Below are 23793 nucleotides of genomic sequence, written 5' to 3'. Positions count from 1 at the left end.
TTACCTCGTTCCACAATATGGATGACATCATGATCCATTAAAAAAATTGCATTTATTCATTTTGTGTCTCAGATAAATTCATGTCATCACTGTTTTTGCTTCCATTGCACGTGCACACAGGTCAATAAATAACCTTGCCCCGGGTTGTTTCTCCATCAACATTTATCTCTATAATCTATAACTAAACCTTTTTATGTATTATACACACAACATGGATTACACTAATGATGTTTTCATTATCACTTATCAGGCTGACGTGTGTATTTTAATTTCCAGTGAATCCTGTGGTCATAGGAGTCAACTCCCATTTTTATCACTTGCCGCGTCATGGACGTGGCAAAATGTCAGAATCCACAGCGTTGCGTCACAATTAAATGATTTCACTTGCATTGTGTCCCTTGTGCTGTGCACTTCCTGAAGCAGATCGCAGCCGTATATACGCAACGTGTCTGTTAATTAATGATAAGATGTTTCATAGAGGGCATAAAGGGTTCACAGAGTATATTTTTTCCTGCAGTGCAGCTTTTCCAGCCACAGGTGTTTGACAGCCGGGTTTAGGAGGACGCACAATGAGTAAGCCATTAGCTCTGCTTCTCCTTGAATTAATCAGTTTGTTTTGCTCTTTTCCTCACCACGATAAGCCTCCAGGAGAACTGTGTGGACTTATTTTAAGTGCAGAGATATATACATATATATATATAACGCGTCACCTGTCGCCTGCATTGACTTTGCCTAAAAGCTGCCACACAGACGTGAACAGTTCTTCTCTTTTTTCCCAGCTGAACGCAACAGTGTCCACCTCAAAAAAGTAGCCCACGGCAACGGAAATGGCGTGGACAACCAGGCTTTTGAAATTGAGGTATGTGTCATCTTTCTTCTTTGTTTTTATTTTTTATTTTTTTTCAAGAGAATATTATACAGAATAGTGATTTTCTACAAAATAAATCAATAAATAAAATGCCTTTATTTTCTTAGGAGGACAATATTACTGACACTAACAGCTTCACAGAGAAAACAAAAAAGACTAAAAAGGGATTGGGATCATACATAAGGTCTGTCAGTTCATACAGTTTACAGTATTATTACTGGGTAATATTGATCATTTTGACACCTTTTCACACTTGTATTGTGATGTTTTGTGTGTGTACTTGTGATGTTACTCTGAGGTTTATTTCCTCCTCCTTAGACATTTTATTTCATACACAAATATTACACTCTTTTACTTGAAAATGAATCTTTGAAGTACAAAAAAACTGGAGCTCACTTCTGATTTGCTCATCTGTGCTTCAGCAAAGTCTCAATGCCGATCAATGCCACAGAGGACTACATCAAGTCTCACTCACGAACCTTCAAATATATCCTGCTGGGAATTCTCGGAGCAGGTAATGTTCAGAGAAATCTGACCACTGGGGTTAAAGGAACAGTGTGTACATAATTTTTTTTTTTTTTATTATACAAACATTTATTGGTGAAGTTGCATGTGGAATATTCCTCACTTCACGCTTCTCTTCCAAGTTCTGTAGCCTTCACTTTTTAGCATTAATCCTCTTTTTTTCCATTACCACAGCATTAATATATGAAGTCAGTGTTGTTATGCAATGAAGTACAAATACTTTGTGATTGTACTTAAGTCCAAAATCCGAGGATTTGCAACTTTTACTCCAATACATTTCCCCCTAAGGACACATGGGCATGTAAATTAGTGTAGCTGGGAATCAAACCCACAACCTTCCAGTTGAAAGACAACTCGCTCTACCACTGCTTCTAAAACTCTGGTACATTTTATATCAGAAAATGACTTTTGATACTTAAGTGCAGTAAAGACTTTTACTTAAGTAATATTAAAAGGAACATTGTACATGACTAGTTTGTCCACTGCGGGCTCCTGTAAAAACATGGCTGTACAAATTGGCTTGAAAAACCTGATTTGTTCTGATTTGAAACAGTTTACTTCATTTTAATAGGTATATTTATACTATAAATATGTGTATGCGTACACAGACTTAGAGTAAGGGTTTCTGCTTTTGTTTTATAAAGGTTTGGCAACCTCAACTGTCATAAAAAAGCAGAAGGAAATAGTTGCAATTTCATCTACGAGTAAATCAACATGGGTTTATAGTATTTATCGGGTTGTTAGAGAAAGGTGTCATTACCCAACATGGGCTCATTCCAGGGCAATGAAAAACAGTGATTCATACAATCCTTTATTTTTGTCTGGATCTCTGCAGGTTATGTGGCGTACTTCATCGCCGCCTGTGTGTTGAACTTCCAGAGGGCAATCGCTCTCATCGTCCTCACAGCTTTGGCTATTGTTATTCAATCATATGAGCTTTTGAAGAAGCACAAGGGGGAACGCATCGTGGAGTTTTTCAGGCCTGCGGGCAGATGCTTTAAGTCAAACCTGAGATGGATAAAATGGTGAGTGGATAATCTCAGCTTCTTCTCACAGTGGAACCAGTTGTGTTATTGTGCTGTTCCTTTTATTATCGTGCAGGGTTTTCATCTTGGCTGTCATCGCCCTGCTCGTGGTCTGGCTCGTCTTAGACACAAGCAAACGTCCCGAGCAGCTCATATCGTTCGCAGGTGTGTGCGTGCTCATCCTGCTCGTGTTTACCTTCTCGGCGCACAGGACATCGGTGAGGTTTTTTTTTTTACACTCGAGTGACTCATCGTGAGGCTCACAATTAGAGCTGCTGCTTGGAAACGTGTGCAGGGGGGGCGTTCCCTCCGAGTTATCAGAGACTTTGGATATCACTTGACCTTGTGTCTGTATCATCTTAGGGTTTAGCAGAAGTGCTACCTTGCAAAAACAATACCAGACTTTATGGAGGCTCCATGATTCACCATGTAATAATATGTTTAGGTATCATGGAGGCCTGTGTTCTGGGGTCTCGGGTTGGAGTTCTGCATGGGCCTTTTTATTATCAGGACACAACCTGGATTCCTGGCTTTCGAATGGCTCGGAAATCAAGTGAAGGTATATATGCACATTAATAATGGACATACTATAATCACAATGAGCAAGCATATGCATATGTAAGACAATAAAAAGTAGACAGTGACATGTGTTACCTCGTCCCATCATGTGTGCTCCTTATCTACAAAACGACAATGTTCTTTATCTCCACATACATTCTCATGCTTATCTACTTTAATAGGCTGTTTACCCCTTTTCCCGGGTCATACAAAGGCTCAATAATGTGCAGAGTCAGCCATGTGCTCAGCCACTATCTTTACTAAGTTTAGTAAACTATAAATGCATATCATGACGATCATAATTATTGAACCGGCTGCTTGAGTAAATGATTTATTACTATTTGATTGCGAATATAACTTGTGTTTCCTCTTCGTGCTCTAATTGCAGATATTCCTTGAATATACCAAAGTGGGGTCTTCGTTTGTTTTCGGAGACCTGATCACAAACATTTTTGCATTTCAAGTAAGAAGATGAGATATTTATATTATAGTTACCTCGCTATTTCATCACCAAGTTATGAGGGAACTAGAAGTGATTTGTGATTTCATCCTCAGGCGTTGCCCATCGTGGTGTTCTTCAGCAGCATCATGTCCATCCTTTACTTTCTGGGGATAATGCAGTGGCTCATATTGAAGGTAAAGTGTCAGGTCAAACACAGCGGCGCACACGTTGCTGTACATGTGGGTCTCGTGTGTTGATTACTCATGCAGTGATATGCTGTGACTGAGAGTCATGTGTTTTTGTCCACGCAGATCTCATGGGTAATGCAGATAACATTGGGAACCTCTCCCACAGAGACCTTGAGTGTGGCAGGCAATATATTTGTTGGACAGGTATGCTGAACAACTCTTCTCTGACTCAACGTTTTTTTTTTTTTTGTGCGATTACATTAGCGGTTATAAATGTCAATAACTGGAGTGATTTATTTTTTGTGTGTGTGTGTGTGCGCTTTAGACAGAAGCGCCACTGCTGATCCGTCCCTATCTGAAGGACATGACCAAATCTGAGATCCACGCTGTTATGGTCGGTGGATTTGCCACAATCGCAGGATCTGTCATGGGGACGTTCATGCTATTTGGAGTGAGATAAGCACATACATATACATATGTTCGTACATACGTTCACACACATACAGACATACTAAAATAATTTAATTAAACTATTTCCTCCGGGATAATAAAAGTATTCTGATTCTGATACTGGATATAGCTACTGTGTAGAGATGAAACAATTCATCGATGAAACGATTATTATTCGATTACTAAATTAATCGACAACTATTTTGATAATGGATTCATCGGTTTGAGGCTTTTTTCATGATTAAAACAAGATTTCCGATTGTTTAAACTTTTTTAATGTGAATATTTTCTTAATTTCTTTATCTACTTCATACATACATATATACATACATTATTTAGGAGTTAGTAGTAAGGCAATATTCTTGTCTATATTACATCCTTTTCCATTTCACATTAGCATTTGTCCTTTTCACTACTGACTGCTTTCTGTAATCCTTACTTGACCAGAATCTCTGTGTTATCTTGGACATGAGAAACCATTTTAGAGGACCCAGTATGGAACCTTGGGGCACACCTCCAATGAAAACAGAATAGTCTCAGTTTGTTTGGTAAACTGCATCAGTCCATGCCCCTCCAAGTAAAGTCTGATAATCTGAAATAAAAATTTTAAAATAATGAATGTTACTGGCATTAGGAGCATTTTTGCTTAGCTCAGGTCTTTGGGAAGACGCCAGTCTGTGGGGAGAGGTTAAACTTGTTCAGCTCAGCTGATAAGTCAACCACAACACACACGTTTGTGCAAAACATGAATTAAAAGACATGACTGTATTTTTCAGATTGACCCAGCCTCCTTGATATCAGCCTCCGTCATGGCCGCCCCTTGTGCCTTGGCCATCTCCAAGCTCTCTTTTCCAGAGACAGAGAAGAGTGCGTTCAAGACAGATCAGAGTATTAAGATCGCCGTCGGGTGCGTACACGTGTCCCTGTTATTTCTTTTCAGTCTTTTTTTTAACCTGCTTTGTTGAACGTCTTTTTTCTTATAATCCGTAGAGATGAGCGGAACATCCTGGAAGCTGCTAGCAGTGGTGCGTCCGCTTCTATAAGTCTTGTTGCTAACATTGCGGCAAACCTGATCGCCTTCCTCGCCATCCTGGCATTTATCAACGCGGCTCTGAGTTGGTTTGGGGGTATGGTGGGATACCCTGAAATCACATTCCAGGTATGTCCTGGCCATTGAACTGATCCTTGAAATATCTGTGTTGACTGTAAAGTTGTGAAACACTAACTTTTGTCCTGTTTATCCAGTTAATGTGCTCGTATGTGTTCATGCCTCTGGCCTTCATGATGGGGATCCCTTACGAGGAGAGTTTCACTGTCGCTGAACTCATCGGCATTAAGCTCTTCATCAATGAGTTTGTGGCTTATGAGAAATTAGCGGAGCTGAAGCAAAACAGACTCAACGGGCTTGATGAAGTTATTGGAGGGGAAAGACAATATATATCCGTGAGTATATGTTTGTGGTCACAAGTAAAATATACAAATAAACAAAATATGTTAAGGTAAGGGCTTTTTGCTATTTTTATTTCTTGTCGCAGGTCCGATCGGAAATAATCACCACTTACGCTCTTTGTGGGTTCGCCAACTTTAGTTCACTGGGAATTACGATTGGCGGCCTATGTGGGTATTTCATCATCCCATGTCAATGTTGTTTGGAGTTACTATGGTTACAGTGTCAGTCTTGATTTTGACTCACTGTGTTTTTATTGTTACAAAAGCCTCCATATGTCCACCAAGAAGAGGTGACATCTCCTCTCTAGTGTTCCGAGCTATGATCACCGGGACAGTTGTGTCTCTTGTCAATGCCTGCATTGCAGGTGAGTTTTATTTTTTTACATTATTTGAAGTATTTTTCATCTGAGGAGCGTCTTGCATTAAAGTTTGATTTTTGTTTCCCAGGGATCCTCTTTGTTCCTACAACAACAGACTGTGTGGGGCTGTTCCAAGCGTCCGTGTTCAATGCCACAAATGTGAATATTCGAAACTGCTGCCAAGATCTCTTTCAAAGGTACGAACTGACACTTTCTACACAGAAATGATTCACTTGGGAGATTTTAAAAAACTCAATGCAACATGTATTCCCTTAAACTAACAGTTTCAAGATACTTTTGATGGGTTACTGACTTGTCAAAGACAGAACAGCAACGTAGCATTACTGTTGAATAATCTGTTGAGTAGTGTACTTACATAAACCAACTGTTCATCAACCAAACCAAATATGTAGAAATACAAAGGTCTCAAACGCCACACCACTTAATTTAATTTTAAAATGAGTTGTTTTTGCTCTATAATTATATATAGTTCCATATTTAAATAACACTTTTAGTATGAAATTCTGTGAAGTATCTTGATACTCGCTTTTAAATCATTCTATAATTCTAAGCTCATATCTCCCACCCCCACTTAACACTTGACCGCCCCCTACTGACCAGACTAGATGCTCAGTGAGTCATTTGAGTTTGAGACAACTGATTTAAGGTAATAATCCATTTCATTTTGTTCACATTGTCTTAACTTGTCTCTGCTATATCTTCCAGGAAAAACCTGCTAGGAAACAGTAGAGTGAGGAAATATTCAGTTCTACTAGTTAGCCACTTAGCATTTGCAGCATGTATTGCTGCCGAAGTTATTAAAACTTCTAAAGAAATTAATCTAACTTTTGTTATTGCTTCGATTGGTTTTCCTGTGTGTTTAAATGTTGCAAGATTACATGCAAAATCAATTTAAAGTCAGTGTCTAGTTTGGTCAGTAGCATGGCGGTCAAGTGAAATATTCTACAATATGGACTTAACTTTATTATGCAAAATGACTTTTAATAAAAAAAAAAACATACAGAAATAAGTAATTATAACTCGATATTAAGTGAACTTGAGCAAAAAACGTGTGACACGATGTCTTTTAAAGATTGGAATAGAAATGATGAGAGATGAGAATAAAAAAAAAGTTTCCAGACAAACTTACATAGTGTTACTTTAACTTGACTGCGTGTGACAACCACTCACGTCCAAACTGTATTGTTTTGCAGCACCGTGAACAACGGGACCATCTCATTTGACGGCTTTTGGAGCACAGTAACAAATGCCACCCTGTACTTCTCTCAGTGCTGTCAGTGTTGTAATGTTTCTAACTTAGAACTTTGTACCTAGAGAAGAACTACGTACGACATACCTGTATGTGTATTTTTCTATTACAGATCGGTGACGCCTGTTTACGCACGTGTTTGTGTCACAGCTAATGTAAAAATGTAAAGACTACACGCAAATCTTAACTGTATTATATTTGAAAACTTATCTAGACACTGGCTTTTATTTAAAGCAGAGGATTAAAGGGCCGTTCACCTCAGAGTACCTTAGTTGGATGAATGTAAATATTTCAAATTCATCATTTAAAATTATGGAATGATGCTTTTTTGCGTGGAAAATGTTATATATGTATAATAAAAAAGTGAATCCTGCTTTGACACAAATGTTTTTCACATTTATTTATTTAAAAAAAAGAAAAAACATTAGCTGACATGGTGCGCCAAACCAACGGCAGCACACATGTATTCATTCACTCACTCACACACTCACACATTTGTTAGTTTTCGTCAAGCCACTCAGTCCTCTGACTTTCTGTACACATTAACACAATACGACAGTATGTTCACACCGTCACATCACCGTGTTTTCACCATCACCACCTGGTCTGTGCTTTTCTCCACTAATACGGCTTCATGCAAATTAGCTGGTTTTAAAGCTTCAGGAATTGAGTGCAGAAATCTTACAATTGTTTTCTTTTTCTTTTATTGTAATCAAAGACTGGGGACGTCTCTTCCTGTTGTCAGGAACTGGTATCTGTTGGAATTTAACCATGCGCTTCCCTGTTGTGAGATAACTTTCTCTCCTATCTTTGATATGATCACGTGACCATGCTGGCATTGCCAGCAATAAGAAAAGTCTGGTAATTGTTAACCAACTGCACCTGAAGAAAGCACTTAAAGCACATAAAGGTTCAGTGTGTACAGTTTAGTAACATTTATTGGTAAAGTTTCATATTGAAACTGAATAACCTCACCTTACCCTTCCCTTCCAAGAGTGTTGAAGAACCCATGTAGCATCCAGTTAGCATTAAAACTCACAAGATGTTTAGATTCTGTAAAAACATGGTGGTCCGATGTGGTGACCTCCACAGAGCTGGAAAACTAATTGAAAATAATTCATACACTCAGGTGATTGTACACTTAACTTAAATGTTACACACTGGACCTTTAAGGGAGTTTTCTGTTTTCTTCATAGTGCTTTTATCACAGTCCATAGTACAATTCAGACAGAGGAAACAAACATAAGCATGCTGTAGTTAAGGAGTTCCCTTGGTAAGCCCCTTAGTGCCTATTGCTCAGACTGTGCCATTCTCCAGCATTGTCACCCACTGCCATGCACATTATAAATGTTTCCTGTGCTCCAACACACCTGAATCAAATGGTCGGTTGAGCCTGATAACGACCCATTCATTTGAATCAGGTGTGTTGGAGCAGGGAAACATCTAAAACATGGACAGGGTAAGTGGGTTTCCCGAGGATCAGGATTGAGGAACTTCTGTTATAAAGTCCTGGATACAGATGCAACAAACGTTCTAAAAATGAATGCCAAATACAAAGTGCACACAAACATCTTTGACCTAAAAAAATGGTGGTGTTGTTCCTGCAGCATGAGCTCAACTTTGCTGTGCTAAACGCTAACGATAAATAACATCTCCTCCTCTCACATAAACATTCTACCCTGCACATTATGTACATCGTAGACGTGACTCGAAGCATCTCATACCTGAATCAACCCAGCTGTTTTTCCTTTTTTACAGTCCTTATGATGAAAACACTTAAAAAAAAAAACACAGACTGCACATCATTTCAAGCTAGCAACATTTGGAAGGAGACGTGTTTGTCCGTTCATAGACTTGATAAGACAAAAACTTTAGAGCTTTAAAGGTCAAAAACCTTGAGCCCATCACTTTTTAACTAGAGGTTAACATGGGAAAAGGGTCGTTTCATGAGTCGCAATGTTGACTTTCACAGTAATGACTCAACACTTTTACTCCTCACGTCCGGGCTGGCTTTGGTAAGTGGAAGGACACAGGTAATACTTAACCACTAGAAGCAATTACGCAACCTTCTTCCTAACTAACTTGTTTGCAGAGCATCAACAGTTTCTGAAGGCTGTAGTTTGGCGTCTGGTTTAGTGTCCGCAGTCTCCAGGACCTTTCGGGCCACTTTTGGGCTAGAATTTGCCTTTCTGGACAACTGAGGGCTTTTATCTTTGCGATGCATCTGCGGGCTGCTGGAGCCGATCTTGCGGTTGAGGAGGGGGCTCCTCGAGCCCTTTATCTTGCTCGGCTGCGAGTCCATAGATTTCAAAGGGCGCAGGCCAAGAAGTCCACAGTAGTAGTTGCACTGATGCTGAGTCTGGAACTGTTCGAATACTTCCGGAGAACCAATCTCTGTTAATCCTTGGTATCTGCAATACAGACGACAACTTTATTCTAGCTTCTGTTGCCAAAGACGCCAATAAAATTAGCATGTTTTGCTAATCACGTGTAATAAAAATTACAAACCCTTTTGACTTGGTCACAACTCCAATATTAGTAAGCTTGTTTTCAACACCTGCAATTCAAAAGCATACAGATGATTCAAGTTTTATTGACGTTTTCATTCCCACAAACAGATCACTGGTCACTTCTGTTTCCAACTTGTGCGGCTCACCTTCCAGACGAGTGACAAATAAATTGCCATGTGTCCACTGATGGATCCAGTGCTGGAAGGTGCTGCATTTCTGCTCCACTTCAGAAACAGTCTGTGTGATCAATGTGCCTTTAGGGTCCATCATACAATACTGAAGGAAGACGCCTTCAAGAGCCACCTCCACTGTGGCGTACGGCACTGAGTTTGCAGGTCGGTACATCAGGTACCGAGGGATCACTCTGAAGGAACACAAACAAAACACTGTGGAGTGGACTGATCACATCAGCAGAATTTGCAGTGTCATTCACCTGCTACTTACTCAAGTGAAAAGCCAAAGTTCTCATTGACTCTCGCTTCTGCCGCAAAGATTTTGCAGTATTCCCGAATCATGTTTTGAACTTTGCATTCCTGGCAACACAAAGAGTTCATTCAATTCAAGAATGTGGCCTGCGAATACACCCACACATGAGTCACTTCGTCAGGTACGACTATGCAAATATCTAACCTAGCTGATTACGAGGCTGCAAGTCGACCTGGTCAAGACGACCTGCTGACGTTCAAACCAAGCATTAGAATGATGAGGAAAAGGTGATTTAAGTGATCTGGAACACCATCTCTAGTGTTTACAGGTCAGAATAGAAGAAATATCCAGTGGGATCCAGAAGAAAATGTCTTGTTGATAATAGAAACTTAACATAAATCATCTGTCATTTTATTAGGTACACATCTGACCTTATAAAGTATATAATCAGTGGGAATGAGGGGAAATGATCTAATTCCCTGTGTAATAGATATGAAACAAGATGGAGCACATGACAATGAAAATATTAAACTCTATATTCTAATGCAAGGTGATGACTTAAAGATTTGAAGTGTTTCCTCTATCAGAGCAAATTGACAAAACTCTTGTAGGAAATTCACTCACTTGCTTGGTGATTTCTTGGCTTCTCTCTACAAGGCTGCTCTCTGGTTTAGTTCCATAAGCGATTGGGTTTTGAACTTTGATGATGCAGCTGCTTCCCGAGTCAAAGACGGGATCGAGGCCATAAATAACCTTGACTCTGCTGGCCTTGTGAGCACAGCCCTTCCCGACGTGCACCGTCTCGGTCATGATGCGGCCAAAGTACTTCTCGCCCCAGGTCCCACTGTCGACCAGGCCTTTGGGGAACAGCAGTGGCGTCATCTCGATCTCTTCCCCCACTCAAGAAAAAGTAAAAGAATGTGAAATGCATTGAAACGGAGAGCAGTGATTTATAAAACATGGAAAAAAAACTCTGTATGGTATATCGCCTACCTTCCAAATCCTCTCTTAGTAGTATTTCAGAGAGAACTGTGAAGCAGAAAACACAGTAACGCCACATGAATGCATATTTGACATTGTCAGAACCAGATTGCAAGTTCAGTTCTCTCCATCTTACTGTCTTCGCTGAGCAGGAAGTCGGTGGTGTCTGTGCCGTATTCGTTATTGATAGTGCAGCCATAAACTCCGCAGTCTTTGCTGGATGCCAGCACGATAGCCAGCGCTATTTGGCTTTCGTCACCTCCACTTGGGAAACAAACAAGGGGCACAAACACGCGTCAAATGTGTAGGGGAGACCAGGGACAGTTGTAACGCTTTTTGCAATACATCAAAAACCATTTACACTGGAACTACCAATTTGTTTTATTATAAACTTCAATCTGTCAACTGTTGAAATAATGTATTCATGTGGTTTTATGAACTATGTACAGGTTGCAAAATTGATTTTAATACAGTCCCACTGTTACAACATGTGTTACATGTTACACTGTTGTAACACCTGTCAGGCACGGTTGTAACATGTAAAATATACATGATGAATCAATCATATAGTCAAAATGGAAAATATTATTTATCAGTCATGTTATTGTGACTATTAATTTAATGTTTTCAAGTAATGTTTACCTTTTTCTCATATACTTGACAAAAAAAGAAGTGAAGCCGTCAAATTATAATGCAAGAAAATGATTATAATACATTTTGTAACAGGGCGTTACAACCGTCCCAGTATCACCAACCATGTTTTCTATTTCAAGCTTACAAAACAGTGATTCTAATAATACTTGTTTGAATTCATAGACATTTGATCTTAAAACAGCATCCAAAAAAGACAAGAAAGTAATTTTTTTACCTAAAAAACAAGCTTTTGTAGATAACACCATCAGGAAGTTTCAAATGTGGCTCTCTCTTTAGCATGCGCACAGTGAGTGTCATCACTCTAAGTTGTTTCTGATTGGAGGAATTCAAGGTGTTACAAGTGTCCCCTGTTACAACTGTCCCCGCATTTGTCAGTTCACGTAAAGCCCACACGGTGTCACTGAGAGACAAAGGCATGCAAGGGGAGTCGTGTGCTGACACAGCAACCAGTCGCCCATATATAGACTTTCAGTGCGTCCTGGAGATGAGAAAAATATTGTGTCAGGTTACAGTTTCTGTGTCTGGCCAGAGATTCACCTCTCTGTGTCACAGCTGTGGTGCTCACAGTCACATGAGCTGGACGTCTCTGCAGTGAGAACACGAGAAAAGACTGAAGGCCACGGGGACAAACACTCTGAGGCCCAAATTAATCCTGCTGCAATTAATCCGTGGCATTATTGTTTCCTATTTGGAACCCAAACTGCTCAGTTTTTACTGGTTATGTTGGCTGCAAGTCCTCGACTGAGTTAGTAATGTAAACCCTGTGGTGCTTTACCTTCTCTTAATCTCAAGTATTTCCTCTTCGTCTCTGTACCACTTGATGGTGGAGTCACTGAGGACATTGAAGAACTGGCACCACAGCTTCAGGTGTCCAGAGGCGTCTGGGAACGGCTCTCCCCTGATTTTACGGATGACCTGCGGAGCTGGTGGTGCGAGAGACAGAGACGGGGTTGGAGTGCGGATACTCGAAAGGGCCCCATGTTAAATATACACTGTACTGAAGTGAGAGGGGACACATTCTAATGTTACCGTTTCCTCAAGAGCCGATCAGATGTTTACTTTAAGAATTTTAAGAAACTTCATCCACCGTGTTACCAGGAGATTATGATTCTGTCTTTTATTAGTTTTTATATTATGTCATCAAATGATTAAAACATCAGTCTTTTCATAATAATAATTGTCTAATGTGTGATATTCTGATTGGTATACACATTAAGTAGTCTGAATAATACACTACCATTATCTGGTGGCCTTAACATGAATAAGGTCATTCTTAGAATAAACTAAATTCAGATTAAGAAGTGGAATATATATAAATGCCAGTGTTAATGTGTTGATCAGATTATGGGATTCTCTTGGGAGTTTTCACAGCAGTGGGTGTATAGGTGTGAGTCATAGTCAGACAAATGTAAATGTGACCGCAAACGGAACATCCTATAGTCACGGTGAGACTGTAGACTGTAACAAACCAATGACCCCTAAGCGCGTGAGGAAACTACGGTGGCCTTGCGTAGTAACGTTCTGCTTCAACACGTAAAACACCTGCTCGGGCTTGGTTTGGCTCCCATAGCAACAAAATGTCAAACTCTGTAAAACAATTACCTCTCAGAGGGTCTGGCTTCTTTTCAGCTGGCTTCTCTTCTCTCTTGCAGACGGCTTCTTCTTTGGGAGTGTCATCCACCACTCTTGGCACCTCTAAGGTGGCCTTCCTGCGGTTCATCAGTGGGGAGCGCCTCTCCATCGGTGGGGTGTTCTGTCCTTTGGGGGCTTGCAGCAGAGATGCTCTCCGGGACTGGCTGGGTGACATGTAGGGTGACTCCTTCTTGCCTCCAGCGTCCAGGACGCCGCTCACCACTCCATCTCCATCCTCTTTAGGTTTCGGGATGAAGATTTTGCGGCGAGCTCCGGAGGCCAACTCCTCGGGCGTGGCGGAGCGTATGAGTGTCAGACTGTCTCTGCGTTTCAGCCGAGGACTGTTTTCACAGGAGAGGGACGTTGGCGTTGAACCTCCGCTTAGGTCCTCATCTATCTTGTCAGAGACACTCGTCGCTGTGTCGATGTCTGTGTCTGGAGCAGTTTTAGACATAAACCTGCGAAGACTGGCCGGACTCAGTGATGGATGTGCTGGGGGTTTAGAGCTGAGCCTGTCAACAGGACACCTGTTTCTTTGGAGGTCCTCAATAGACACAAACATCTCTGTTTTGGTCTCTTTAAGAGATTTTGTCTTCATGATTTCAGGAAGAATACTGTCTTCTGTTGTCTTACTAAAGGACAGCACATTATCAGTAGCTTTTGGTATTAGAGTTTCGCAGACCAAAGAGGGAGTGATCTCTTTTCTGCTCCTTTCGGCCACTTCTTCAGTGTCCTGCTGTCTACTTTTTTCAGTCTTCGTGGTCACATTATTATCAGCGTCATGCTTTGTTCCTGTTTGTGTGACAGCCGAAGTTTCAGTTTCTGTCCACTGACTTTGAGTGGGCAGCTTCAGTCCAGGATCACTTTCATGACAAGTGACAGAGATGGGAGGCACCACAAACAAAGGCACCGTCTGGGTTTCTAAAGGCTGCAGTGCACGTGGAACATGGGCATTGACCACTTCATCATTATCATCTGTGCATGAAACATTTATAACAGGAACTGAAGTGTGGTTCGTCTGAGGGAGCCGTTTGCCACTCTTCATTGCCACCTCATTGGTTAATTGTGCAACTTCCACGTCTTTCTCTGTGGGTGAGAGGTTGCCGTCCTGCTGCTTATCTCGCTCTGTGGGCGGCAAGCCTGGGGAATCAGTCATGTTCTTGCCTTTAATCATCTTCTCTGACATATGTGTTACATCATGGTCTTGGAAAATAGCCAGCTCTGATTCCACATTGTCTGATTCTTTGAACTCAGGCTGCATGATTTCAATCTTTGGGATTACAAAGTGTTCATTGTGCTTTACGTTCACTGGCACTGCCAGAGCAATATCCGGGCTGTCTTCAATAATAGATATGTGAACTTGTGGAATATTCTCGGAGGGTCGTCTCTCGCCACCATCCCCATGTGCAGTTTCGCTCTGTTCTTCCAAAACATTCTTCTCCTGACTTTGTGAAACTGGTGTTTTTGAATCATCCAACATTTCCACTCCACTCTCTACTTCCTCTCTCTTTTCTCTCTCCGTTTCAAACTTTAAATGCTCATTTCTTTCCTCACTCTTTTCACCGGCTAATACTATGTGCTCTTGTGCTTTGACACTGACTTCTAAACTCCTCTCTGAAGCCAAATTCAAGTCATTTCTCGCGTCTTCGCTCACAGAATCTGAGCTTGAACTCTGCTCAGCACTGAGGTTGCGGCCTTGTGCCCTTTCCTCTCCACTTTCATGCTGCGTTTTTAGGTCAACCGACTCTAAACCTTCTGCAGTGGGCGGAAATCCTACATGTATTTCCTGAATCAGTGAAGTACACTCGGCTTCCTCTTTTGCACCGCTGCTCTCTGCAGCGTGTTCAGCCACGGCCAACGGCGGTGAGAGCACCTGATCTAGTGCTTTATATTCGCAGGGCTCGATTCTCTCTTCCAGTGAAGATGTCGCTAATTCTGTAATCTCAGATCTGTTTACACATAGGAGAGGCCGTTCACTCGATTTCACTTCAGCTTTCTCTTCCTCACGCAGCTCAGTGGAGGAGCGGCCTTTCTCTGGGGCAGGTTTACCTTCTTCATCTGTTTTATTCAGCTGCTCCTCTTGTGGTTTTTCAGTCTGTGCCTGTCCGAGGTGTTGACTGTCTGACACTGAGATAAGACTCTGGGGGGGAATCCAGCTTTCTTCCAAGATAGTGATTGTGGGCGTAGGTGGACGTTCTTCTCCACGAAGATCTTTTATTTGTGATAAGACTTCCATGGGTGAAGACTCATCTCGTCGGGGTAACCCTAACCCCTGTGGTGAAACTACCAGGGCATCTGGCTCTTGTTGTTTAACAGCATCCTCTTTGGTAACCGAGGCCACCTGAGAATCTTTGTCCTTTATCTGAAAATTTAAATATATAAACAAACATTAGTACTGCAAATCTTACAGTTACCGCCATAGCGTCTATGTGTTTTTCACAAACACTTGCTGGTATTGCCTCGCCATGCAAAACTTAACTAAGAGATATAATATGCAACATTTCTACATTAAAATATCCCAAAACGATGAGACTAATGTTATCTATTTTGTTGATTAGTGTAATTACATGAGCTAAACTGTGGGGGGCTGACATAGGTACACCCTGGACAGGTCGCCAGTCCATCACATAGTCCATCGCCAGGCCAACATACAGACACAAATAACCATTCACTCACACAGTCAATTTATAGTGTCTAGTTGACCTGCATGTTTTTGGACTGTGGGAAGACGCTGGCGTACCCGGAGAGAACCCACACACGGGAGAACATGCACCGGGCGAACCGGGGGTTTCGAAACCGGTGACCTTCTTGCTGGAGAGCAACAATTCTCATCACTGCAACTCCGTGTGACCCTGCGTCAGTGTCAATAAGCCTCAAATAGACAAAAAGTTCAGAGGCCCCATGGTAGAAATTACATATGGTACATTTAAGGGGGTAGGAAATTTCACTCAATGCCACGTTGAGGAGTTAAAAATGACACTTTGCGAGCTTGTTATAGCAGAGTTACTGCCGTGATCTTTGTGACACCGCCAAGCTGAACCATGATTTTCCTGCCATAAATCAGCTGAAGCGTGGGCTGCAACACATTCCCACACGTGACACAGCGGTAAGCAGCGGTAAAATCCCCTATAGGAAAGAAGTAAACAGGTTCAACAATTATGTAATCTTTATCTACAAAATGACAATTATGTGACGTGTAAGCACTGTAGATATAGTCAATGTGTTCTTGTGTTATGACCTGTCAGCTGATTTTCAGGACGCTAAGTCATTTACTGTCACGTGCAACAAGACAGCTGTAAGCGTTTACACATTCAAGGGTCAAATTAAATGTTTGGATTATTCTCTAACACTCCTTCAATACTAACCTTTATGTCCAAAACAAACTACCACTGAATTTGCTCTTATTTGCTTATTATATGAGTCTCATTATACGTTGAAACAGTGGGGAATTCCCAGGTTCTACACATGTGTGGTGTTTGCACGTAGAACTGAACAGAAAAACAGACTTAGCTGTAGTCTTAAGTAAATCTAAGTGAATCTGTTGCACATGCTTGCATCTTAAACCACTATGTAAAACATATCACGGCTTTGATCTGAAATAACTAAATTCTAAATTATTATTCCTCCAAAAAAGGAAAAATAAATTTGATTTGCATAGGATTACAGAGGCAACAGTATTTTCTGTGGGTGTGTTTTGGTTTTTTTTTAGACTAAAATATTGAAGAAGAACATCTCATTACAACGTGTGATGAGCATTAATGATAAAAAAGAAGTTGTGGCTTTTCAGAGGAAGGGAACTGGTGTCACATTTATTCTAAAACCGAAGCTGCATTCATCTCTACATGTCCCCGTGTAAATAATAGATCTCGTGTCCAACTCGTGAGAAAACATTGTCAAGATAAAAACTTTGACTTCCTTAAATTAGTCACTCATTAAGTCTCACATTAGATTGGCACAGTCGTAGTTCCACATCAAGGACACACGACTGCACCGCATCTGAATAATGCTCTTAAGTCGCTTCCCTGAACATATCAGTCACCAAGGGAAGCACATAAATAAAGACATTGAACAAATAGAGCAATTTGGACCTGGTTTGTTTTAAATATTACCTATTCTAAATAGGAAATAAACTTTAGAATAATATAGTTAATACTATGTTGTATTTCTTCAGTTGCCTTTTTCCTTCTAAGATTAAGAAAACAATATCAATTTACTTAAAAAGAAATGGTACATTGCCAAGTATTTCTGTCACCTTTTTTATTGCATGGGTGTAAAGTGCGCGGTGCATGAGTGCCATAGCGTGATAATCCAAATCGCCCACATGTGACAGATATGAAACAACTTCGACAAGCTGGACACTGCGGAGGCAGAAGTGCTGCCTTCCTCCCTCTTCTCCACAGGAGGAAGAGGTTTATTTTAAGATATAGCGGACAGGCAGAGGAATGTGTCCAATGTGACTGGGTCCTCCTTTCATGCCGAGACCTGCTGTAGAACTCGCTCTACTACCGCTCATCTAAAAACATCACGCAGCCGTCTGTCATGCAAAGCCCTGCTTGCAACAAGATCTATCACGGACATTCAGGTTTCATCATGATCTTTGAAGCGTCTCACTTAGCGCAGCCAACCACTGAGATGTGCCTATCACACCACCACCACCACCTACACGCTATATAATTTTAGAACAAGTTGCTCCATTACTTATGGTTATATATGTTTCCTACACTCTCATGTTTGGCCTGTCGCTCTCGAGTGATGTTGATGCTGTAAAAACCACAGTCTCACACATGCAGGATGACTCACTTGCAGTACCTGTTCAATATATTTTCACGCTTGAAGCCTGATTTGACAGATTATGTGATTAACAGACAGATATCGCTTGCATTTATCTATCTATCTGAACCACGTCAAAGTTGTCTCTCCACACACAACCCACGCAACAAAGGTTTCATGGGTTTTCTCCAGGTTCCCCGGTTTCCTCCCACAGTCCAGAGACATGCAGATTTGGGGATTAGGTAAATTGGACACTCAAAATCGGCCGTAGGTGTGAGAGTGAGAGTGAATGGTTATTTGGCTCTTTGTGGCCCTGTGATGGACTCCTGATCTTTCGCCCTATGTCAACTGCGATTGGCACCAGCCCCTGTGACCCGCACGTGGAGGATAAAGTGGCAGAAGATGGAGGGGTGGATGTTGCCATGATTAAACACAACACATCTCAGTGGACACCAGTATAACTGACTGTCCAATAGTTGCCTGACTGCAGGTGATGTCTGTAAAGTCTCATAGCACTGGTCGAGGTTTCACATTGATAGTTTTGGAAATGGAAGACTACATCCAGTTTATGTTGATATACTGAGTTGATCTGTTTGGTGGTGTGTGCCAAATCCTAATCTCTCACACTTCAAGCCTTGGCCCTGAAGTAGCTCATTTCCCAAATCAGATGCAGTCTAAATATAACTGTCAGCCCTAAGACCATTGTACATACCTCAGTGAGAACCTGAAGCTTAGACAATGACAAGTCTTCTCCTGGACTGCTGCTCCCTGCCCCCACACACACGTCCATGGCCTGCACAGGATCATCAGCCTCCTTGACCTTCTGCCCTGTGGACTCCTCTGCATGCTCAGGTGGCTTTTTATGAGCTGCTGGCAAGTCTGTGAGTGGAAAACTGTCTTCATGCTTATGATTGTGTGTTTCCGAGGACACTGGCTGTTGCGCTAGCTCCTCACTGTCTAAAGGCACCTTGGGCTCATCTGTTTCCATGGGCACAATGTCCTCAGAGAGAGACCTGTGCACGTCTGTGGTATATTGTGATTGCAACTGGAATGAAGGTGGCATTTCCGGTTGAAGAGGCTGAACTGAGTCGTGGTCAAACTCTCGACCCTTGATATCCTTGTGATCATGAAAGTCCTTCTTACTTTTACCAAAGAAGAAGTCTTTAACTGTGTGGAGCACCGACGTGAGGGAAGACTGGATGTTGTGGTGCTCGTGATCCTTGTGAGCCTTGCTGTGGTGTTTGCCTTCTGAACCACGTTTACCGTGAGCTGTCGTATGCAACACCTCCACTGGCCTTTCTTGTTCATTCTCACTTTCTTTTGCAAAATCCTCTTCTCGGCTTTTCTTTCTCTCATGTTCCTCCACTAGAGCTTGTACTTGTTCTTCCGTCTCTGTCTCTTTAGTGTTATTTAAATGTTTCTCCAGTGGCGGCAAGTTCTGTTTCTCCTCAGCAGCCTGAGTTTGGAGAGTCTCTGCAAGAAACTGTGCCAAACCCATTCCTCCATCGTAACCATTTTCACCTCCGATCCCCATCATATTGGTTCTGCTACTGCCCTTGCTACTGCTTCCGTTAACTCCATCATCTACTCCATTTGAGATCTTTATTTTCTTTGTAGCCAAAGAGTCCGTAGACACAGGTGTCTCCTTCTCCAGGCCACTGTCTATGGATGTGACAGAGGCCACTTCCATGGCAACTCCATTAGGCTCTGCAGCAGCTCCCAGTTGTTCCCCAACATCAGGCTTCTTGACCACCTGGGTATCCTGTGGTGGCGGTATGTGGCGCTTCCTCGGCGGACGTTCGGGACTAGTCTGCGGTTTATCTTTCTGGATGTTCTCCTTATCCTTCATCTTGGTTTGGCCCTCCAATTCTTTCTTCTTCTTCTCTGCTTTCTGTTTCAGTTTTGAAAAGAATCGCTGGTGTATCTGGAATTCGTTCATGGTGCCAACCTCCAGAACTCCTGAGCAGGAGACGATGCCTTTACTGTTGCTGGCCGAGACCTGATAGATGGCTGCGTCGTCCAATGTGCAGCTGAAAACAGAAACACACTTGTTTTATAGGTAATCTGGCAGTGTGTAACAATTACGAGGGTTTATAAGCAGAAATTCAATATACTACCCAACATTGTGGTTTTGCAGGTGAATAATGACTTTTAAATAAAACATTGTTTGGACTGACAATCTGTCCAGGATGTTTGGTTTTTATAGTAGTATAAGCCTTTTCTATGTACTTTAGGCAATGGGCTTCATAAAAGCCACCATTATGTGCCTCTATGTTTGTAGACATTGCATTGTGAAGTAGTGACAATGAAGAGCAGCTGTGTCCACATAAACACAGTGGGGAAGTGTAAAAGAGAGTTGTGAAGAAGTGCAAATCCTTTCTGGTCATTGAAGGCCACCATTATTCTCTGTTGCACTTGAGGACGGGCCAGGAGAGCAGTCTCACCAGTAGATGTCACTAATTCTTACACATTGGACCTTAAAAACAAGTAGCATTCTTGTAAATCTGATTATCTTACATACTTGTAAATATGGAGGGTGTGAGTTTTTCCATTTCGGTGAATTTCATATTTTGGAAGTCCACAGTACCGGTCCATCTCAGTATCATCTTTATACCATTTCAGTTCTGGAGCTGGGTAACCTGTGGACATGGATAGACTGTAATGAATCTCATGGAAATATGACATTTTTCATGCTACAATGTTGACTAATTAGTTAAGACACATATGCAACGTTGGTAAGCAGGCAGTCGGATGGATTATACAGTAAACAAAATAGAGTAGAGGCTTGGCATGGATGTGTTGCATCATGTCTGGGCTGTGTCACACAGGAGCAGCTGCAATTGGATGTGTCTGCCCATTCAATCTGCCTTGAAAAAACAGCTTGAGTGTTACATTGTCTATTGTGCAGCGCGAGATGAATCGTTTGGTTCCGTCAGACCTCACACCAGAAAAACCCAATTACTCCAACAAATATCCAGCAAATGCAGGAGAAATAAGCCAAACCAGGCCTACCTGACACCACACAGGTGAACTTCACATTGCAGGTCTCCGACACTGCTTTTGATTTGAGCGTGGTCTCGAAGGACGGCTGTACATCCTCGGTCAGCTGAGCCATGACGCTGCACAGCGTGCTCCTGGAAGAAAGCACTGAATTAACACGAGGGTCAACTTCTTTCAACCACGGGACACTTTTACACTTTCGTAACATTTAGTGACATCTCCGACTCTGTGCAGCACATTCTCAGGAAGGGGTGTTAATGGAAGATTCTGGTAGTGAATAAAGTTTGGAGGGGGGTTGTGGGGGAGAAAAAGGTGACACAGAGACATGTGAAATGTCAGGCAAAACAGGGTCGTCAATCCAACAACAAAACTGAAGTTTATCCATAAAATTGAATGCAACATTTGACAATTACATTATAGTTAAGACGTGTAGTGTTTTTTTGTCTCATTCTTGGGGGAAAAACAGTTTTTGCAGTTAAAATGTTAGTTGGGAGGAACGTTTTTAAAAGTGATTACCTCGTTGGCCTGTAGTGAGAATACCTTGAATAGCTATTCAGAGAGGAGGCAAACGATTAATTAAGATCTGCATATATGTATTAATATTCCCCACAGTGTAAATACACTGAATCTGCATCTGTATCCAGATCACCGCCGATGATCACCATAACCTACATCCTCACATACTTTCATTCAAATCAGTCCCACAGTTCTTGAGTAATCCTTCCCAGGAACAGATAAACATGTCCAAACCATAACTTTCTTGGTAAAGAAATAAAAGCAACATCTTATTTTCTTGTTGTTTATATATTAGAAAAGGAAAAATTATGTGATAAACCATTTTTGATGCACTAAACATTGTAAAAAGTCAATGGTGTCAATCCCCTCATCATCATAGCCTTTATCTGTCTTACCAGGAAGCTTATTCTGGACCACCATATAATCTCAGAATGATATTTTCAAAATAGAAAACAAAGATATATGGCACAAACACATATGTATGTGAGGCTGTCTACCTGTTTTCAGGCCTAACATTTGAGAGGTAACTGTTGCTTCTCTCCGTGCGGCCATTAGAAGAGCTGCCTTCAGAATAAGAGCGAATCATGGGTCTTCTGGAAGTCATTGTCCGCTAAAGCTGGATTCCCCAAGACACAAATAAGATCCAAGAAGACTGTGCCAGCCAGAGTATGGAACAACTGTCCCGTGGTCTGTCCACAGCTCGACAAAAAACTCAAGGCTCAAACTTAGTGGTGTTATCCATGTAAAAATCCCTGGAGAGGAAAGAAGAAGAAGAAAGGTTTCAGAACGATAACCGAAGCAGTCGAAAGTTAACAGAAGACATTTTCACCCTTGGACTTTTGTTTTCAACAAGACTCAAGCACAGTCCAGACTCAAAGCTTGTCCTTTCTGATCAAGCAAAGCACTTGCCTTGGAGCAGGTTATAAATAGATCAGCTATCATGTTGTGGAAGGGCTGTCAGTGGTCAAACTCAAACCCCAAAACATTCCATTGGCTCGTATGTGTTAAGATTATAATTCAATGTTTCTTTGTCACCTTGTAACATGGGTAAAAAAAAAAAAAAATCAATCAACTTACCATTCAGATGTTGCCAATTTGCTTTGGACGTAGACTCTGTGAAGAAAATCTCTGTAACTGCCTATCATAGACATGCATGTGTTGCCAAAAGGCTCCTATTTATAGAGGGCCCACAAATAGGCGCTAGAGCACATCATTTTCCGGAACTAGACCATAGACTTAGCAAAGAGGTTTGGAAAGATAAATGTAATTTTGAAAAACCACAAAAAAATCTGCCATAACATATATATTCTTCAGATTGTCATGAAAAATGGCTGCTATGTTTCCATACTTCTCAAAAAAAGTTGAACAAACATTGAATGCACGTTGTACGAAAACACGTGAATAGAATGTATAGAATGTGACTCGTGACGTCACTGATGTTAGCCAGTGGTCTATGCCCTGTGTTTTGCTCAAGAGCAGCTAAAGCACATTTCCCCTTACGTCATTCGACACATGGTCAAAACATATTGGCCCACACGCTGCTCATGTTACACATCAATTAGACAAGAGCAAGCTGATCGGACATAGTAAAGAACGTGATTTAAAGGTGTCAGGGTATTTTGGAATATCAATGTGCCATTTCTATTTTCAGGTTGTAGACAGCTTTTGAGTTGTTTCATGGTCTTATTTTGCTTGCATCAATGGTAGATGTGGTAAACAACTACCATTATTAGGAGTGTTTAATAGTAAGTGGAGCTTTAAACTACAATTTTTATGAATATTACATTACATTACATGTCATTTAGCAGACGCTTTTATCCAAAGCGACTTACAAAAGTGCATTTAAACATTTGGGTACAAATATGTATCTTTTTAATAACTTTTTTACTGTTAAGCTACCAGAATTTTCTGTAACTTCATCTTATGCTTTCCAGGTCAAATAAACATTATAATAATTAATTAACTTACTTGGTATTATGTACAGTGTCAGTACACACCCCTATTTTGTTGTTTTTTAATCCTGTATATTTACACATATCTTGACCAAAATCTAATAATTGTGTCCTTTGTTCATAACCTGTGTCACTAAAAAATGTAATCAAAGTCTGTCATGGGATTGTTGACTTAAGCAACAAATTAATTCTGGATAATAGCTTTGTTTCAACCTGCT

The 23793-nt window shown here is 41.2% G+C and overlaps 2 protein-coding genes across 3 annotated transcripts; one reads left to right on the top strand and one right to left on the bottom strand.

The window, feature by feature from the left end:
- Positions 1 to 373: 373 nt before the first annotated feature.
- slc28a1 (solute carrier family 28 member 1) lies at positions 374 to 7519 on the top strand. The gene is made up of 18 exons (XM_044036212.1): positions 374 to 573; positions 780 to 859; positions 976 to 1052; positions 1291 to 1382; positions 2229 to 2418; positions 2495 to 2636; positions 2864 to 2977; positions 3365 to 3439; positions 3532 to 3612; positions 3730 to 3810; positions 3932 to 4057; positions 4833 to 4963; positions 5047 to 5215; positions 5302 to 5499; positions 5592 to 5673; positions 5772 to 5870; positions 5953 to 6061; positions 7079 to 7519. Exons 1-18 carry the CDS (start codon positions 570 to 572, stop codon positions 7197 to 7199), a joined length of 1971 nt encoding a protein of 656 aa, XP_043892147.1. The 5' UTR covers positions 374 to 569; the 3' UTR covers positions 7200 to 7519.
- Positions 7520 to 8538: 1019 nt separating this feature from the next.
- Positions 8539 to 22762, bottom strand: alpk3a (alpha-kinase 3a). 2 transcript variants are annotated; one of them, XM_044036210.1, is made up of 15 exons: positions 22701 to 22762; positions 22121 to 22375; positions 21624 to 21656; positions 21120 to 21241; positions 20629 to 20746; positions 18820 to 20137; positions 13308 to 15699; positions 12481 to 12628; positions 11188 to 11315; positions 11064 to 11099; positions 10695 to 10969; positions 10089 to 10177; positions 9791 to 10008; positions 9643 to 9691; positions 8539 to 9545 (listed from the first exon to the last, which is right to left on the bottom strand). In XM_044036210.1, exons 2-15 carry the CDS (start codon positions 22225 to 22227, stop codon positions 9212 to 9214), a joined length of 5367 nt encoding a protein of 1788 aa, XP_043892145.1. In that variant the 5' UTR covers positions 22228 to 22375; positions 22701 to 22762; the 3' UTR covers positions 8539 to 9211. The 2 variants fall into 2 exon arrangements, with proteins under 2 accessions (XP_043892145.1, XP_043892146.1); XM_044036211.1 differs by lacking the exons at positions 21624 to 21656; positions 22701 to 22762 and having other exon boundaries at positions 22121 to 22508.
- Positions 22763 to 23793: the final 1031 nt, after the last annotated feature.

The sequence above is a fragment of the Solea senegalensis genome, linkage group LG10 (assembly GCF_019176455.1).
Source record: "Solea senegalensis isolate Sse05_10M linkage group LG10, IFAPA_SoseM_1, whole genome shotgun sequence".
Taxonomy (NCBI): Eukaryota; Metazoa; Chordata; class Actinopteri; order Pleuronectiformes; family Soleidae; genus Solea; species Solea senegalensis.
Note: the sequence above shows the minus strand (reverse complement) of the source record. Positions and strands in the feature narration are given on the sequence as shown.

What these genes read in the sequence shown, in the direction of transcription:
- alpk3a (XM_044036210.1), bottom strand. Translation starts at nt 22,227, where the DNA reads ATGACTTCCAGAAGACCCATGATTCGCTCTTATTCTGAAGGCAGCTCT. An exon ending in GAAGCCAGACCCTCTGAGAG is followed by an intron (nt 12,629 to 13,307) that starts GTAATTGTTTTA and finishes TCGCACCACCAG; the next exon opens with CTCCGCAGGTCATCCGTAAA. An exon ending in ACTAAGAGAGGATTTGGAAG is followed by an intron (nt 10,970 to 11,063) that starts GTAGGCGATATA and finishes CTTTTTCTTGAG; the next exon opens with TGGGGGAAGAGATCGAGATG.
- slc28a1 (XM_044036212.1), top strand. An exon ending in GGATTGGGATCATACATAAG is followed by an intron (nt 1,053 to 1,290) that starts GTCTGTCAGTTC and finishes TCTGTGCTTCAG; the next exon opens with CAAAGTCTCAATGCCGATCA. An exon ending in AACCTGAGATGGATAAAATG is followed by an intron (nt 2,419 to 2,494) that starts GTGAGTGGATAA and finishes ATTATCGTGCAG; the next exon opens with GGTTTTCATCTTGGCTGTCA.